The sequence below is a fragment of the Chlorocebus sabaeus genome, chromosome 5 (assembly GCF_047675955.1).
Source record: "Chlorocebus sabaeus isolate Y175 chromosome 5, mChlSab1.0.hap1, whole genome shotgun sequence".
In the NCBI taxonomy this organism is placed as follows: domain Eukaryota; kingdom Metazoa; phylum Chordata; class Mammalia; order Primates; family Cercopithecidae; genus Chlorocebus; species Chlorocebus sabaeus.
Window position 1 is genome coordinate 19,326,381 of NC_132908.1, and position 17,089 is coordinate 19,343,469.

A 17,089-nucleotide genomic window follows, 5' to 3' on the forward strand; every position below is an offset into this window, starting at 1 on the left:
TTAATATATATATACCACTATATAAAAAATATATAATATATAAAAATATATATCATATACATAAATATATAGAATACATATAAATATATATATATATATTTTTTGAGCTGGAATCTAGCTCTGTCGCCCATACTTGAGTGCAGTGGCACGATCTCGGCTCACTGCAACCTCCGCCTCCCGGGTACAAGTGATTCTCCTGCCTCAGCCTCGTGAGTAGCTGGGATTACAGGTGCCCACCACCATGCCCAACTAATGTTTGTATTTTTAGTAGAGACGGGGTTTCACTGTGTTGTTGGCCAGGCTGGTCTCGAACTCCTGACCTCGTGATCCACCCACCTCAACTTCCCAAAGTGCTGGAATTACAAGCGTGAGCCACTGTGCCCAGCCTTTGCTGCAATATTTTTATTGCAGTAAAATACATGATGTATAATTTACCATCTAACCATTTTTTAGTGTATAGTTCAGTGGTATTAAGTGCATTCATATTGCTGTGCAACCATCACCACCATCTATATTCAGAACTGGATAGAGAAGCTCTTTGCCCATTAAACAATAACTTCCCCTTCCATCCTCCCTCATCCCCCTTGCAATCAGAACTCTCCTTTCTGTCTTTATAAATTTGGCTACTCTACGAACATTATAGAGGTAGAATTGCACAGTCATTTTGTGACTGGCTTATTTTCTTAGTATAATGGCTTTAGTGTTCATCCAAGCTATAGCATGCATCAGAATTTATTTCCTTTTTAAGGCTAAATAGTATTTCATTGCAAAATTACAACACATTTTGCTTATTTGTTCATCCATCAGTAGACACATGGGTTGTTTTCACCATTTGACTATTGTGAACAAAAGTTCCACGAACATGGTTATACAAACATCTGATCGAGTCTCTGCTTTCAATTCTTTTGGGTTTATATCCAGAGGTGAAAGTGCTGGATCAATAAGTCTACATTTACTTGGTTTTTTTGGATATTAATCTGTTATCAGAGAGGAGGTAAGATGGGGGTCCCACTATGTTCATCTCCCTCTAGGATATCCCTGTGAGGTAAAAAGGGCAGGAATTACTACTCTCATTATGTGAACGAGGAGCCTTAGACTGAGGAATGATGGGGTAATTTGCACTAGAATACCCCCCAAATTCAATCTCAGACAAAGACTAAACACATGGATTTTCCCTAGCAAACTCTACTATCTGCACTCCAAAGGCTTGCTTGTTCTAGACCAAACAGCCAGTCTTGTTGTAATTCAATGGGGGCCAAAGACAGGTGGGAGCAGAAAAAATAGTCAAGGTAGGCCAGGCGCTGTGGCTCATGCCTGTAATCCCAGCACTTTGGGAGGCAGAGGCAGGTGGACCACTTGAGGTCACGAGTTCAAGACCAGCCTGGTCAAAATGGTGAAATCCCATCTCTACTAAAAACACACAAAAAATAGAGTGGTGTATGCCTTAATCTCAGCTACTCAGGAGGCCAAGGCAGGAGAATCACTTGAACCTCGGAGGCAGAGGCTGCAGTGAGCCAAGATCATGCCACTGTACTCTAGCCTTGGTGACAGAGTAAGACTTCATTTCAAAAAAAAAAAAAAAAGAAAGGAATAGCCAAGGTAGACCCATCCCCCATGTGGCTGAAGAATCATAGCTAGCACTTACCAAGTAGAGAGGAGTACAGTCTCATCATTGAGAAGGCAAGGTGGATGGGAGACGTTTGGACAACAAATTTACAATGAAGGCGACCAAATTCCAGGCAGGGCTGGACAAGCCACATGAACATGTCATTGACCTGAAAGTAGAAAGCTCCATGAGACTTGGAGACGTGATCAACAAGTGAGTTGAAGACCAAGAGCTTGGCCTACCTCCTGAGGCTAGAGATGCTGGTTAGACTGCTGATTTTACATGTAGGTGCTTTGGGGGAAAACTTACAGGCAACAAAACTCCTATCTCAGCGTCCTCCTTCAGGGTCCTAAGACTGTTGCCCACAGGCCATGTTAACTCAGTTTCCATCCACATTCCACTGCCCAGAGCTGATACTCAGAGAGGCTTGGAAACACTCTGGGTCAGCTGCAGGACACATAAAATGTGTTTAGAACCCAACTACTGTATCTGCCTTTGTTTCTGTAAAAAGTATTAGGAATTCTAAACAACTAATTTACAAATGACTGATAGACACTGGTGAGGTGGGACTCCTGTATAAATTAGTCAAAGAGAGTACAGAGCTAATTTGGGGGGTTCATTTTCAGTAATTCACCACATGTATGGGTAGGTAGGTTTATATGTTCTTATTTGGGGGTATCATGATTCTAATATCTGTTCTCCGGTCCATTTACTCTTTTAAAAAGTTATCCGGCTTGCTTTTCTTGTAATGCTTTTTTAAACTTTTAACCTTTGTTATACTTTTTAAAAAAAGATTTATTGATTTACTTAATTTTTTTGTTGTTGTTGAGACAGAGTTTTGTTCTGTTGCCAAGGTTGCAGTGCAATGGTGCGATCTCAGCTCACTACAACCTCCCCACCCCTGGGTTCCAGCTCCCCCAAGGTGGGAGGTGCAGAGTCCAGGTTACAGGGATGGGAATTGGCAGGACAAAAAGGAACACCTGGTCCATCTCTAGAGAAGCTTCTACAGACATTTCTGTTAGTGGAGCAATGAAGAAAGAGGTGACATTTCAGCTTCCATAGAGAACATTCCTCAGCACTGGGATTCTCCACTGGGGAGCCAGGGAGTGATGGGGAAGGAGGAAGAGGAAGGAGAAATTGACTGCACCACCCCATGCCTACTATATGGAGAAGAAAGTTGGAAAAATGGCAGGCAGCCAGGAAACAAGATAACTGGGGACAACAAGGGAATTCCTTGCCCCTTCTTGCCTCTGGGGACTATGAAGGTGAAGATGTACCTAGAAGACCCTCGAGATGAAAAGCAGGGAGACAGGAGGAGGGGAAGGAAAGGGTCTGAGAGGCTCACCAATTCCTTGTGCTCCTCAGTGAGACTGGAGGGCAGGGTGTCCATGTAGGAATCCTTCAGGGGCTTCCAGCCTAGCTGATGGGGCTCCATGTAGATCATTCCACACCTGGGAAGCACAGAAGACCCGTCTAGGTGCTCGCTTGTTTGTTACTAATACGGGTTTACGTTTATTGAGCATCTACTGCATGTCAGGCACCATGCTAGGCATTAATGGATCTTGACAATAACCTAGTCCCCTGGGTTTACCCACCTTGAATCCTGTGTTCATCTTCCTTGATTTCTTTCCTTCATATACAGTTTTATGGCATTTCTATATGTTCCTAAAATGTTTGTTTGTCTGGAGACAGTGTCTTGCTCTGTTGCCCAGGCTGGAAATACAGTGGTGCAATCTTGGCTCACTGCAACCTCCGCCTCCCTGGTTCAAGTGATTCTCATTTCTCAGCCTCCTGAGTAGCTGGGATTACAAGTGCGTCCCACCACACCTGGCTAACTTTTTGTATTTTTAGTAGAGATGGGGTTTTGTCTTTAGTACAGACAGGGTTGGCCAGGCTGGTCTAGAACTCCTGGCCTCAAGCGATTTACCACCTGGGCCTCCCAAAGCGCTGGGATTACAGGTGTGAGCCACCGGTCTGTTCCTAAAGTGTTTATATTTTTACTTTAGTTGTTTTTAACAATTTAGAAGGGGTACCATGCTATAGATAATATTTTGATCTTACTTTTATTACTATATAATAATATAGTATATAATAGCATATAATATAACCATACAGTATATATAATTATATTATATATTAGTATATAATAATATGGTATATATTAGTATATAGTATAACATTATAATATATAATATATTATAATTATATTTATAGATATATTATTACATTATCTGTATTATATATAATATTGCTAAGATTTTGTCCTTAATAGAGTTACTAAGATTTATTTATATAGTTGCATGTCAGTGCAGTTCTTTTCAGTACTTTATTACACATATTATAATTTCTGACTCTCTTATACTTTATTAATTTACTCTTTTTTTGTTGTTGTTGTTTGTTTTTAGATGGAGTCTTGTTCTGTCACCAGGCTGGAGTGCAGTGGCGTGATCTTGGCTCACTGCAACTTTTGCCCCCTGGTTTCAAGCAATTCTCCTGCCTCAGCCTCCTGAGTAGCTAGGATTACGGGCACCCACCACCATGCCTGGCTTTTTTTTGTATTTTTTTTTTTTAGTAGAGATGAGGTTTTACCACGTTGGACCAGGCTGGTCTCAAAACTCCTGACTTCAGGTGATCTGCCCGCCTCGGCCTCCCAAAGTGCTGGGATTACAGCATAAGTCATCGCACCTGGCCACCAGTAAACTTGATTAATAGGCATTTGGGCTGTTTCCAAGTGTTTGTTACTGTGAGTTCTGCCACTGTATTTTTTGTACAGATCTCCTATTGCACATGCCAAAAGTTTCCCTTGGGTCTGTACTTAGGAGAATGGCCAGTCTTGGGCATACAGAGATTCAACTTTAGAAGATAATATCAAACTGCTTCCAAAGTACTAGCTGGGTTTTAGACTCCCGCCAGTAGTGTGGATTGAGGGCTGATTTTATGACAAATCTAAATGAATGAGAAATAACACAATGCTAAGCAAATTAACACAGGAACAGAAAACTAAATCCCATATGTTCTTACTTATAAATGGGAGCTAAACATTGAGTACACATGGACACAAAGAAGGGAACGATCCCTGGGCACGGTGGCTCACGCCTGTAATCCCAGCACTTTGGGAGGCTGAGGCAGGCAGATCACGACATCAGGAGTCTGAGACCAGCCGGGCCAACATGGTGAAACCCCATCTCTGCTAATAATACAGAAATTAGCCGAGCGTGGTGGCACGCACTTGTAGTCCCAGCTACTGGGGAGGCTGAGGCAGGAGAATCGCTTGAACCTGGGAGGCAGAAGTTGCAGCAAGTTGAGATCACCCCACTGCACTCCAGCCTAGGTGACAGAGTGAGACTCGGTCTCAAAAAAAAAAAAAAAAAAAGAAGGGAATGATAGATATGGGAGCCTACCTGAGGGTGGAGGGTAGAGGAGGGTGAGGATGGAAAAACTACCTGATTAACTGGGTGACAAAACAATCTGTACCCCAAACCCCCATGCCATACAATTTACTTATGTAGCAAAGCTGTGCATATACCCTCTGGAACCTAAAATTAAAAATGGAAAGAAAAATAATAATAATATAGATGATCTGTGAGGGCTTCATCACATTTGTGAAATCTGAGAGCTTTCTCTTCTGCTTAGGGTGAGTGGCGCCACACTGTCCCCTGGAGTGCCAGTGAAGGCTGCCTCACCTGCTCACTGTGGCTGGAGAGGCTTGCTCGAGGTCGGCTGGCTCGAAGATCAGGCTCATCTTGGAGTTCATCTGGATAATTTCTCCACTCATGAGACACAGCTAAAAGTGCAAAGCAGAGGGTAATGGACAAGGGAAGAGCTTAAATTCCATCTGAAAGTAAAAGGTCTACAGTCAGACAAAGATGGTTTGATTCATTCCATAAATATTTCTTGAGCACTTACTATGTCCCAGGCACTGTTCTAGGCGCATAAAATAAACCAGACAAAATTTCCTATCCTCTTGGGGTTTACATTCTTCTAGGAGATGACAGACAATAAGCAAAATAATAGTGTTCAAAATGGAGAAAAATTAAGTAGAAGAGGGGGTTGGAGAACCCTCAGTCAGGGTTGAGTGAGCTGCAATTTTTGTTTTTTTTTTGAGACAGAGTCTCGCTCTGTCGCGCAGGCTGGACCACAGTGGCCGGATCTCAGCTCACTGCAAGCTCCGCCTCCCAGGTTCACGCCATTCTCCTGCCTCAGCCTCCCGAGTAGCTGGAACTACAGGCGCCCACCACCTCGCCGGGCTAAGTTTTTTTGTGTGTTTTTTAGTAGTGATGGGATTTCACCGTGTTAGCCAGGATGGTCTCTATGTCCTGACCTCGTGATCCGCCCGTCTCGGCCTCCCAAAGTGCTGGGATTACAGGCTTGAACCACCGCACCCCGCCTGTGAGCTGCAATTTTAATGGGAAGGCCAGGAAATCACTGACCTTAGATGCAATCTCAGATGAAGAATCAAGAAGTTATCAGACCTCACCAAGTTTCCTGGTCCCTTTCTCAATTTTTAACATCGAACTTAACTGCACAGCCACATCCTATTTTTATTTGCTCAAGTCTTTCACAAAAGACCCGAATTTGAACACCCGCACGGACTAATCCATAGCAGGAGGGGCAAAAGCCTTTCCATAAATCCTTTTTATTTTTAATTTTTGTTTTTGAGACAGGGTATCGCTCTGTTACCCAGACTGAAATACAATGACACAATCACAGTCACTCCATCCTCAACCTTCGGGGCTCAAGCGATCCTCCCACCTCAGCCTCCTGAGTAGCTGGGATTACAGGTGTGTACCTCTACACGTGGCTAGTTTTTTATTTTTTGTTTTTCATTTTTAGATTAAATCAGTGATACCATAATATATTTTTAAAATTTTTTGTAGAGACAGGATCTCCCTATGTTGCCCAAGCTGATCTCAAACTCCTGGGCTCAAGCAATCCTCCTGTCTCCACTTCCCAAAGTGCTAGGATCACAAGCATAAGCCTGGCCCATAAATCTTTTTTAGAATAGAATGAAAGAGGCCAGGCACGGTGGCTCACGCCTGTGTTCCCAGCACAGCACTTTGGGAGGTCGAGGAAGGCAGATCACTTGAGGTCAGGAGTTGGAGACCAGCCTGGCCAACATGGTGAAACCCCATTTCAAAATACAAAAAAAAAAAAAAAAAAAAAAAAAAAAAAAGCCAGGCATGGTGGCACGCATCTGTAATCCCAGCTACTCCAGAGGCAGGAGAATTGAGGGAGGCTGAGGTTGCAGTGAACTGAGATCGTGCCACTGCACTTCATCCTGGACAACAGAGGGAGGCTTTGTCTCAAAAAAAAAAAAAAAAGAAAAGAAAAGAAAAAGAAAAATCATCAGAATTTCTAGTGTGTAGCAGGTAAAACCCTGTAGGAAGTAGTGCAATTACACAGGAAAGCCTTGGAATATATACTAAGTCAATGGCACTGTTTTCCACTCACCAAAATGGATTCCAGTGAGATGTTTAAGTTATAAGAAAAGGCCTGAGGCCCTCTTCTCCCGGGGGAGAAGAGGAAATACCACTGATTAATTGTGCTCATTCTAATTTGTGATTAAAAACTTCCCTGCACTTACTTGGCCTGCATCAAACACAGCTTGAAACAGGTCACTGCCTGCATCCCCAGGAAGATCACAGCTGACACCACAAACCGCATCATCTCTGAATATCAAGAAAACGAAAACGGACCCACACCTGTGACTGTAGTTTCATTTACACCCAGAGCAGAGGAAAACCATTAGGAAATTCACTGATTGTGACTGTCTTGATACCTCTAATCTCAAGACCAACTGATACATCTGTACAATTAGTTTATATAATATAGTCCATATCATGTAATAAAACATTTCCATTTTTGAATGTTATATAATCAAAATTATGCACATGCTATAATTAGTGGATGTGTATAATTTGGATAATTAGCCCTTTCGTTGTTGAACATGACTCACTCTTAGTCTTGTGACATTTAAACACAGTTAGAAAATATATTTTGATTTGATAATGATGTATATCCAGTGAAGGAATTCTTCCTTGAAATGATGATAAATTTTATTTTGAACAGTTATATAGCACTTGCTATATGCCAGGCACTATCAGAAGAGGTGTATAAATAGTAACTTATCTCATCTTCTACCTTATCCTAAACAGTATAAGGTAGACACTATTGTCCCTACTTTACAGATGATGAAATTGGGGCCTCAACAGACTAAATAGTTTGTCTGAGGTTACATAGTGGGAAAGTGGCAAGGCCAGGATTTGAACCCAGGCTATCTGGCTCTAGAGTCCAAGCTCTTTTAGCCACCATACATACCGTGGTGCTATACTTATTGTGGTACCACTCTGCCTATTTTTCCAAAGATTGGTGGTATTTTTCCAAAGATTGCTGTATTTCCCAAAGGTGCAGGCATCCGTTTGGACTCCTAACTCTACTATTGAGCTGTGTTGTAATGGGCAAGTTACATAAATTCCATCCCATATGCTCCTTATTTATTTATTTATTTTTTGAGACAGGGTCTTTCTCTGTTGCTCAGGTTAGAGCACAGTGGCACAATGAAGGCTTACAGTAGCATTGACTTCCAGACTCAAGTGATCCTCCCACCTCAGCCTCCTGAGTAGCTGGGACTACATGAACTCACCACCATGCCCAGTTAATTAAAAAAAAATTTTTTTTTTTGTAGAGATGGCTTACTATGTTGCTTATACTGGTCTCAAACTCCTGGGCTCAAGCAATCTCCTGTCTCAGCCTCTGGGATTACAGGTGTGAGCCTACAGGGCCTAGTCCATATGCACTTTTGCAATGTGACTTGTCTGCCTCCATCAAGAAGTGAAGTCTATTTTTCCACTTCCTGGTCAGGACTTGCGACTTCCTTGACCAACAGAATGCAGAGAAAGTGATGCTTATCAGTTTCAAGCATAGCCCTTAATATCTTGGAAACTTCCACTTTCTGACTCTTGGAAATCACCCACCACATAATTAGTGCCACTACCAAGACACCACCAAGTGAAAAGCCTAAGCCATGAGAAGTGGCCTGGAAGAGGAGGTATTATTTTTAGAGAGAAAGAAAAAGAGAGAGAGAAAGAGGGGCCGAATGTGATTTTGCCACCAGGCACTGAGTGAAGATGCCATCTTGAATGCAGATTTTCTAACCTGAGCTGTCTGAACTGACATCAAACGAGAGACCAACCGGCCAGCTGAGCCCTTTCAAAATTCCCAGCCCACAAAATCACGAGGAAAAGAAATGGTTGTTTTAAGCCATTAAGTATTAGGGTGGTTTGTTATATAGCAATAGGTAACTAAAACATATCCCGCAGGTACTATGTATGTGCAATCTCATTTAAGTATCAACAACCTCATTTTATTACTACCTTTCTACAAATGAGAAAACTGAGATTCAGAGAAGTTATGCGACTTGCTCAGTAAAACGCAGCTCAGTTGCAGAGCTAGGGGTCCAAAACGATGCCAGCACTAAGGCTTACTATTCAACATGGTCTCTAAACATGTTTAGCTTACCAACTACAAGTACAAACACAGCATAATTCATGAACTCATTACTATTATTCCCCTGTGGGGCATTTACTCTTAGTGCAATACATGTATGTCTCTATATAGTTTTGATCAGTCGCTTACTTCAATATAAGTTAATGTCTCACTCATGGAAAAGTTATATCAGGCTCAATACTTACCTTTTTATTGTCATCCAGAACAGTGTTCATATTTTCAATCCAGACAGCATCCACTGGCCCATCAAATATAATCCACTTGCGATCATCGGAGAGTGAAGACGCTTGCTCCCGGAAAGCATTGGCAAGGACACCATCTGTCCACTCGTGGCTCACTTGGTCAAAGCACCCATACAGCTGCCCCATCGTGATAGCCTTGGGGTTGATGATCTTGTACTCCACAGCAAACTCCTCCATCTGATTGGCTGGGCAAGAAGGTTCAACACCAGTTATAAAGGCTCTGGTGAGACCAGAACATTAAACAAAACATGATGTCATCTCAACAACCAATCAACTTTTATAAATATGCTATATGAGGGAAACCCTTCTTATAAAGCATGTGCTTAGTTTTTATAGAGATTGGGATCCAGGGCCAGGAGCAGTAGTAGCTCACACCCATAATCCCAACACTCAGGGAGGCCAAGATGGGAGGATCACTTGAACCTGGGAAATGGAGGCTGCAGTGAGCTCTGATTGTGCCACTGCACTTCAGCCTGGGCAACAGAATGAAGCCCTGTCTCAAAAAAAAAAAAAAAAAAGGGACATCTGGATAGGCAATGTGTCACATTATTGGGTTATTATAGCCTTTGGTTTCTCACCATACTTTCTTCCAATCCTCATTTCAAACAGGGCAAATGTGCTAGTCAGACCCAGGACTACTTGCTGGGCACAGTGGCTCACACCTGTAATCCCAGAACTTTGGCAGGCCAAGGCAGGTGGATAACTTGAGGCCAGGAGTTTGAGACCAGCCTGGCCAGTATGGTGAAACCCTGTCTCTACTAAAAATACAAAAATTAGCTGGGGGTGGTGGTGCATGCCTGTAAACCCAGCTACTCGGGAGGCTGAGGCAGGAGGTGGAGGTTGCAGTGAGCTGAGACCATGCCACTGCACTCCAGCCTGGGCGATAGAGTGAGACTCTGTCTCAAAAAAAAAAAAAAAAAAAAAAAAAAAAAAATCCAGGACTAAAGAAATCTGACTGCCCTCACAGAACTCAAGCAGGAAGGGAAAGTGATACCTATTTATCAGCCCTCTATGTACCTGCTCTCACAGCCACACTTAGAACCTTGGCTTTTCAAACTCAAACAGGCTAAAGAAAGAAATTAAAAATGAAAAGAACGGATCAGAACCTTGGCTTTGATTTGAGATAAGGAAACAGGAAACAGCTGACGGGTAAAAAGGTTCTGAAAAATGATGGTTACTTTTCTGTCTCTGAAGGGCTAGTTTGGCGCCGAAATCTTTCTTGACTGCTCAGGAAATGTCATTTGTTCCCAAGAAATACACTCTGGAGTATTAAAACTCAACTGGAACGTACAGGCTGATGGATGGCACAGCATATGTATTTAATAACAGACAAACAAAAAATGACACTTTCGTGGAATCCTTCAAAGTAGGGAGAGGTTGAAGTGCTTGAGCCATGAACTAAATAAAGAATCTCAGCACTTCTGGGCCAGGTGTGGTGGCTCATGCCTGTAATCTCAGCACTTTGGAACGCTGAGGCAGGAGGATTGCTTGAGCTCTGGAGTTCGAGACCAGCCTGTGCAACATGGCAAAACCCTGTCTCTACAAAAAATACAAAAATTAGGCGGGCATGGTGGCACAGGCCTATGATCCCAGCTACCCGGGAGCCTGAGATAGGAGGCTCTCTTGAGCCCAGGCGGCAGAGTTTGCAGTGAGCCGGGACCGTGCCACTGCCCTATCTCTAAAAAACATTTTAAAAAATTAAATAAATAAAAAAGAACTATTCTGCAGAATCCTGAGGCAAACACAGTGGTAGCCTCCTTTTTCTTCACTCAGTTTCTTAAAGCATATTAAAATGCTAAAAATAGTTTATATTTTATTATATTCTATTATTTGAGACTGGGTCTCACTCGCCCAGGCTGGAATTGCAGTGCAGTGGGCAGTCAGAGCTCACTGCAGCCGCAAACTGATGAGCTGAAGTGATCCGCCCGCCTCGGCACCTCAAAGTGTCGGGATTATAGGTGTGAGCCTCCGTACTCTGCCTTAAAATTTTTACTTAAATTTGAGACGCCCAAATTAGTTATTAAGGCTTGGATAACCCCCAAAACATAACCTCAAAAACCAATCATCAAATGTTATTAGAAAAAAAATTTTTAATGAAAAACTTGAAGCAATGCGTGCACAAAAAGGAAATGCTTTTATAAAACTACAGATTTGCGTTTCATAAAAACAAAACAAAACAAACAGACACTCACACAGACAAAAGCCACAATTGTTTCTCTGGCAATAAACATAGCTTCTGTTTGTTGAGTATGCACTGTGCTGTTATTTACCTGCATACTGTCACTTAATTCTCACAACAATCCCATTTTACAGCTGGGAAAACAGAGGATAAGACAGGTTTAGTCATTTGCCCAAGTCTGAGTCTGATTCAAAAGTAGGAGCTCCTATCCTTGACTTTAAAAGGAAGGAAAGAAGGGAGGGAGGGAGGGAAAAAACTAAAAGGAAGGGAACAGGGAAAGAAGAATAGAAGCAGCAAAACCATGCAATGATTTGCTTTGAGACTAATTTTAAGGCCAATGACAAGAGTTTCTCTTTCACTGGGGGACCTTCGGAGAAACCACTGCTCGGCATTTGAGAAAATTCTTCCAGGCCTTAATGATATGCACACGAAATCCCTTATTATTATAGAAGCACCCCACCCCCACCCTTTATTTTCTGCTTGCAGACATCTGTGTGTCGTGTTCTATTTCTAGCTCTGACGTCACGATCGAGACCTGATAAGACTAGCAGCCTGGCATTATCTCCATGGAGCCAGCCAACCGAGCGAGGGGTTCTGTCCTCCCTGGAAGCCAGGGATGTGAGCTTCACCTGCGTGTAAATCGCCGAGAGCTGCAGCCAACACTTTATAAGCAGAGGTCTTGCCGCCCATGGGGTCTCCCACAATCATGTAACCATGTCTCACCAGCATCATTTCGTAGATCTGGGAGGAGACATCATTCATAAAAGAAGTTAATCATTGCAACGCTCCCCTATTATGAGTTAGTCAGAAGTCAATGAGGAATGAGGAGTCAGAAGAGGATTCTACCTCTCTTCTACCTCTGGAGAACTACGGTTCTTTTCATAATCTACGGTTCACATATCTTTCAGATGAATAAATCTATGTATGCATCTCAGATTATTTAAAGGCCGGGAACTACCATTTGCTCTGTACCTTGTCTATGTTAAGAATCAACCGATAACCCAAATTATTTAATCTACTCCGATATCATTGACCACCTTTTACAAATGGTAAGACTGAGCCCAAGAGAGGTTAAATACTTGCCCAAGTTCATCAGTGATGGAGCCAGAATTTGCAGACAGAGCTATTTGACTTTAATGCCTCTAATATTTTCATGACACTATTGCCATTTACTTTTAAAGAGAAAAAGAAAATGGCGGTCATTTTAGCAAACCGTGTTTCTCCTGGAAACTTTCTTTCTTGAGATCTGCTTTGGTCATTTGCATTTATGTGAATTTTATGGCTTAAAAAAATTTCCTCCTTTAGACTATGACTCCCTCAGAGAAAGGGAACACAAGCAGCTTTTTATTTTAAAGATAAATTCTTATTATTTTTCACGTTGGAGGTAAGCAATAAGAAGTGTCTAAATGAAGGTAGTGACAATGGGAATGGTAGAGAGAGGAACACATGTCATTCAGCAAATATTTGTTGAGCATCTACTATGTGCCAGACACCGTTCTGGGTGCTGTAGACAGAGCAGACAACAAAACAAACAAAATCTCTAACCGTTAAGTAGGGTTGACATTCAGGTAGGTTTGAAAGCTTGACTGGGCATCAGAAATAAGAGAGGAGGGCTGGGCTTGGTAGCGCACGTCTGTAATCCTAGCATTTTGGGAGGTCAAGGTGGGTGGATCATTTGATGTCAGGAGTTTGAGACCAGCCTGGCCAACGTGGTGAAACCCCATGTCTTCTAAAAATACAAAAATTAGCTGGGCATAGTGGCGCATGCCTGTAATTCCAGCTACTCGAGAGGCTGAGGCAGCAGAATCTCTTAAGCCTGGCAGGTGGAGGTTGCAGTGAGCTGAGATGAAGTCACTGCACTCCAGCCTGGGTAATGGAGGGAGACTCTAAAATAAAAAACAAAGGAATAAGAGAGGAAGACATTAATCACTCATAGCCTCTCACATTCCTTCTCACATTGTGACGTCAATATGCAAAAGGGCAGGTAGCTCCAGAAACCTTGTTTTTGAAAATATTACCTTGTTTTTGTAAATTGGTACTAAGCTATATGAAAGTTATCTGTAGGTCTTCAAATTACTTTGAAATACATCAACAAGTAAGATGGATGGATGGATGGATGGATAAATAATAAAGCAAATAGTATACAATATTTATTGTAAAATCTGAGTGGTGAGTACATGAGTGTTCTCTGTACATTTCTTTCCATTTTTCTGCATGTTTAAAATGTTTCGTAATAAAATATTGAAAATTAAAGCTCATGCCTAGTTAAAGAATGGTCCTTCTGCAAAATCTCAATCATAAATTAGGGTTCAAAATTGGGTTAAATGAGTTGTGTCAAAAACTAGCTCACTTGCTAATACAGTAGGGAAAAAGTGATTATTTTTACCACAAGGCAGTGTGATCTCAGAATCTGGAGACCTGGTTCCTAACGTGAACTTCACTTGTAACTTGCATTGTGACTTTGGGAAGTGCTGATGCCAATGGTGCTGACGGTGATGGCGGAGATGGTGGAGTTGATAATGATATAGCATCAGGTACTATGTGTAGCACTTTACACACCTCTTCTCTCAAAATTACTCCAGTTTACAGATGACTGAGGGTAAAAGAGGTGAACTAATTTGCCTAAAATCTCACAGCACAAAACTGATGGGATTTGGGAGGCTGAGGTGGGAGGATCACCTGAGGTCGGGAGTTTGAGAGCAGTCTGGCCAACATGGTGAAACCCCGTCTCTACAAAAAAAGTAAAAAAATTAGCTGGGCGTGGTGGCATGCACCTGTAATCCCAGCTACCCAGGAAGTTGAGGCAAGAGAATCACTGGAATCTGGGAAGCACAGGTTGCAGTGAGCCGAGGTTGCGCCACTGCACTCCAGCCTGGGCAACAGAGCAAGACTCCGTCTCAAAAACAAACACGCACACACAAAAACTGATAGAGTGAGTAAGTGGATTTTTTGGTTTTGGTTGTTTGTTTTACCTCCATTTCTTTCTTCTTCTTCTTTTTTTTTTTTTTTTTTTTTTGAAACGGAGTCTTGCTCTGTTGCCTAGGCTGGAGTGCAGTGGCGCAATCTCGGCTCACTGCAAGCTCCGCCTCCTGGGTTCACGCCATTCTCCTGCCTCAGCCTCCCGAGTAGCTGGGACTACAGGCGCCCGCCACCAAACCCAGCTAATTTTTTGTATTTTTAGTAGAGATGGAGTTTCACTGTGCTAGCCAGGATGGTCTCAATCTCCTGACCTTGTGATCCGCCCGCCTCGGCTTCCCAAAGTGCTGGGATTACAGGTGTGAGCTGCCGCGCCCGGCCCTCTTTCTTCTTTTTTTTTTTTTTTTTAAGAGTTGGGGTCTCACTCTGTCACCCAGGCTGGAATGCAGTGGCATGATCATAGCCCACTGCAGCCTCAAACTCCTGGGCTCAAGCCATCCGCCCACCTCAGCCTCCCAAGTAGCTGGGACTACAGGCATGGGCCATTACGCCCAGCTAATGTTTTACTTGCCTTTCTACACAGGCACCTCTGATTGCTGTCACTTCAGTTCCAGTCTCCTATAAGTCTTTACTGTTTGCTGACTCCAGCAAACAGTAAAACAGGCACATTTACATGGGTTAAGGAACCAACCTGGATAATTTTCCCTATAAACCAAGGTACTGGCTGGAGTTTCATCTTTATGATGTTATCATTCAGCACTTTCAGAAAAACTTCATAGTCTGGCTTTGGAAGAACAACTCCAGGAAATAAATCAGATATAATTCCCTGTTAAAAAGAATTTAAAAGAAAGTGGAAAGGATTAAGTATCAGATATGTGACTTCAACATTTTCCTAAAATGAGATGTATCAACAACAGAAATCTTTGAAAAATTCCAGACCTCATTTTTCTTACACCAAAACTTGTCTAAAATTACAAATGAAAACACTATACAACATAATTTCTGGCCAGGTGCCACGGCTCATGCTTGTAATCCCAGCACTTTGTGTGACTGAGGTGGGTGGAGTACCTGAGTTCAGGAGTTCGAGACCAGCCTGGCCAACATGGCGAAAACCCGTCTTGACTAAAAATACAAAAATTAGCTGGGTGTGGTGGTGCGTGCCTGTAATCCCAGCTATTTGGGAGGCTGAGGCAGGAGAATCACTTGAATCCAGGAGGCAGAGGTTGCAATGAGTCGAGATCGTGCCATTGCACTCCAGCCTGGGCAATAGAACAGAACTCCATCTCAAAAAACAAAACAAAACAAAAAAGACCCTATAATTTGTCCCCCAAATAATTTTAAAAGTCAGCAAATATTTAGTGAGTCTGGATTATCTTCCAGTCGTTTTACTAGGATGAACAAGATAGTCATGACTTCTGTCTTTATGAAGCTCAGAGCCTGGCAAGTAAGATTAAATTAATTACAAAAGGAAACTAATTAAATTGGATAAAAACACTTATGTATACCCAAGAGCAAATATTATCCTATCAGTGAAACCATTTTTATTAAAAATCAGGCAGAGATGTTTGCTATCTATTGCTCATTATTTAACATTTGTAGGGAGGGTATCAGGTGGCAGAGATGCTGGCCAAAGAAGGGAAGACGTCAGGAGATGGAAGAGGATATGGGGAAAGCACCAAAGACAATGTTTCATCTTCCAACATTGAGCCTTGGTCCTTAGCCAAGGTTCCGAACCGCTACATACCTGAAACAGAGGGACATCTTGCGCTAAGAACTTGGCCAGGTTGACATCAAGCAATGCCCGGAGCAACAGGACACTTTCGTTCTCCTCTGGATACCTGAGCTTCAGGTTTCCTGCAGCAGTAAGCACAGACTTGACAGCACGCATGCCGTAGTCATAGTGATGCTGAGAGGACAGTTGTTCCGAGCACAGGCGGTAGGTCGCAACGATCTTCTGGGCAAGACTAGGAGTGCAAAGACATGTATGCAGACACCCAGAGAGGACCACATCCTGCCCAGCAGACATTCCCAATATCCTTGTTCTTGCCCCACCAGCAACCAGGCTTGCCCACGGGCTTGATGGAGAAACCCTGTCCTTTAAGGGTCTTTTAACAGAGTTACCATAATAAGGTATGGAAGCATGAAAAAAAGTATGTGCACATATATGTATAACATGTATATGAAATCATATGTTTTTGGCCAGGTGCAGTGACTCATGCCTGTGATCTCAGCACTTTGGGAGGCTGAGGCGGGAGGAACGCTTGAGGCCAGGAGTCCAAGACCAGCTTGGGCAACACAGTGAGGCTCTGTCTCTACAGAAAAATTTAAAAATGAGCTGGGCACGGTAGCATGGCACCTGTCATCCCAGCTACTCGGAAGGCTAAGGGTGGGATGAGTGAGTTTGTATTTTTAGTAGAGATGGAGTTTCACTGTGCTAGCCAGGATGGTCTCAATCTCCTGACCTTGTGATCCGCCCACCTCGGCCTCCCAAAGTGCTGGGATTACAGGCGTGAGCCGCTAGTGAGTTGTGCAGTGAGCTGTGTGAGCTGTGATTGCATCACTACACTCCAGCCTGAGTGACAGAGACTCTGTCTTTACAAAAATAAAAATTAAATTAAAATAAATTGTATGGTGAGGCTG

The 17,089-nt window shown here is 42.7% G+C and overlaps 1 protein-coding gene across 1 annotated transcript in view; it reads right to left on the bottom strand.

The window, feature by feature from the left end:
• The window catches only part of DNAH3 (dynein axonemal heavy chain 3), a 211,576-nt gene that overhangs the window by 84,242 nt on the left and 110,245 nt on the right, over positions 1–17,089 (bottom strand). The window contains exons 35-41 of the mRNA XM_073015222.1: positions 16,194–16,413; positions 15,141–15,275; positions 12,163–12,274; positions 9,298–9,539; positions 5,290–5,390; positions 2,952–3,057; positions 1,646–1,775 (exon numbers count right to left, since the gene is read on the bottom strand). Coding sequence (XP_072871323.1) covers positions 1,646–1,775; positions 2,952–3,057; positions 5,290–5,390; positions 9,298–9,539; positions 12,163–12,274; positions 15,141–15,275; positions 16,194–16,413 — 1,046 coding nt within the window. The remainder of the gene's footprint in view (positions 1–1,645; positions 1,776–2,951; positions 3,058–5,289; positions 5,391–9,297; positions 9,540–12,162; positions 12,275–15,140; positions 15,276–16,193; positions 16,414–17,089) is intronic.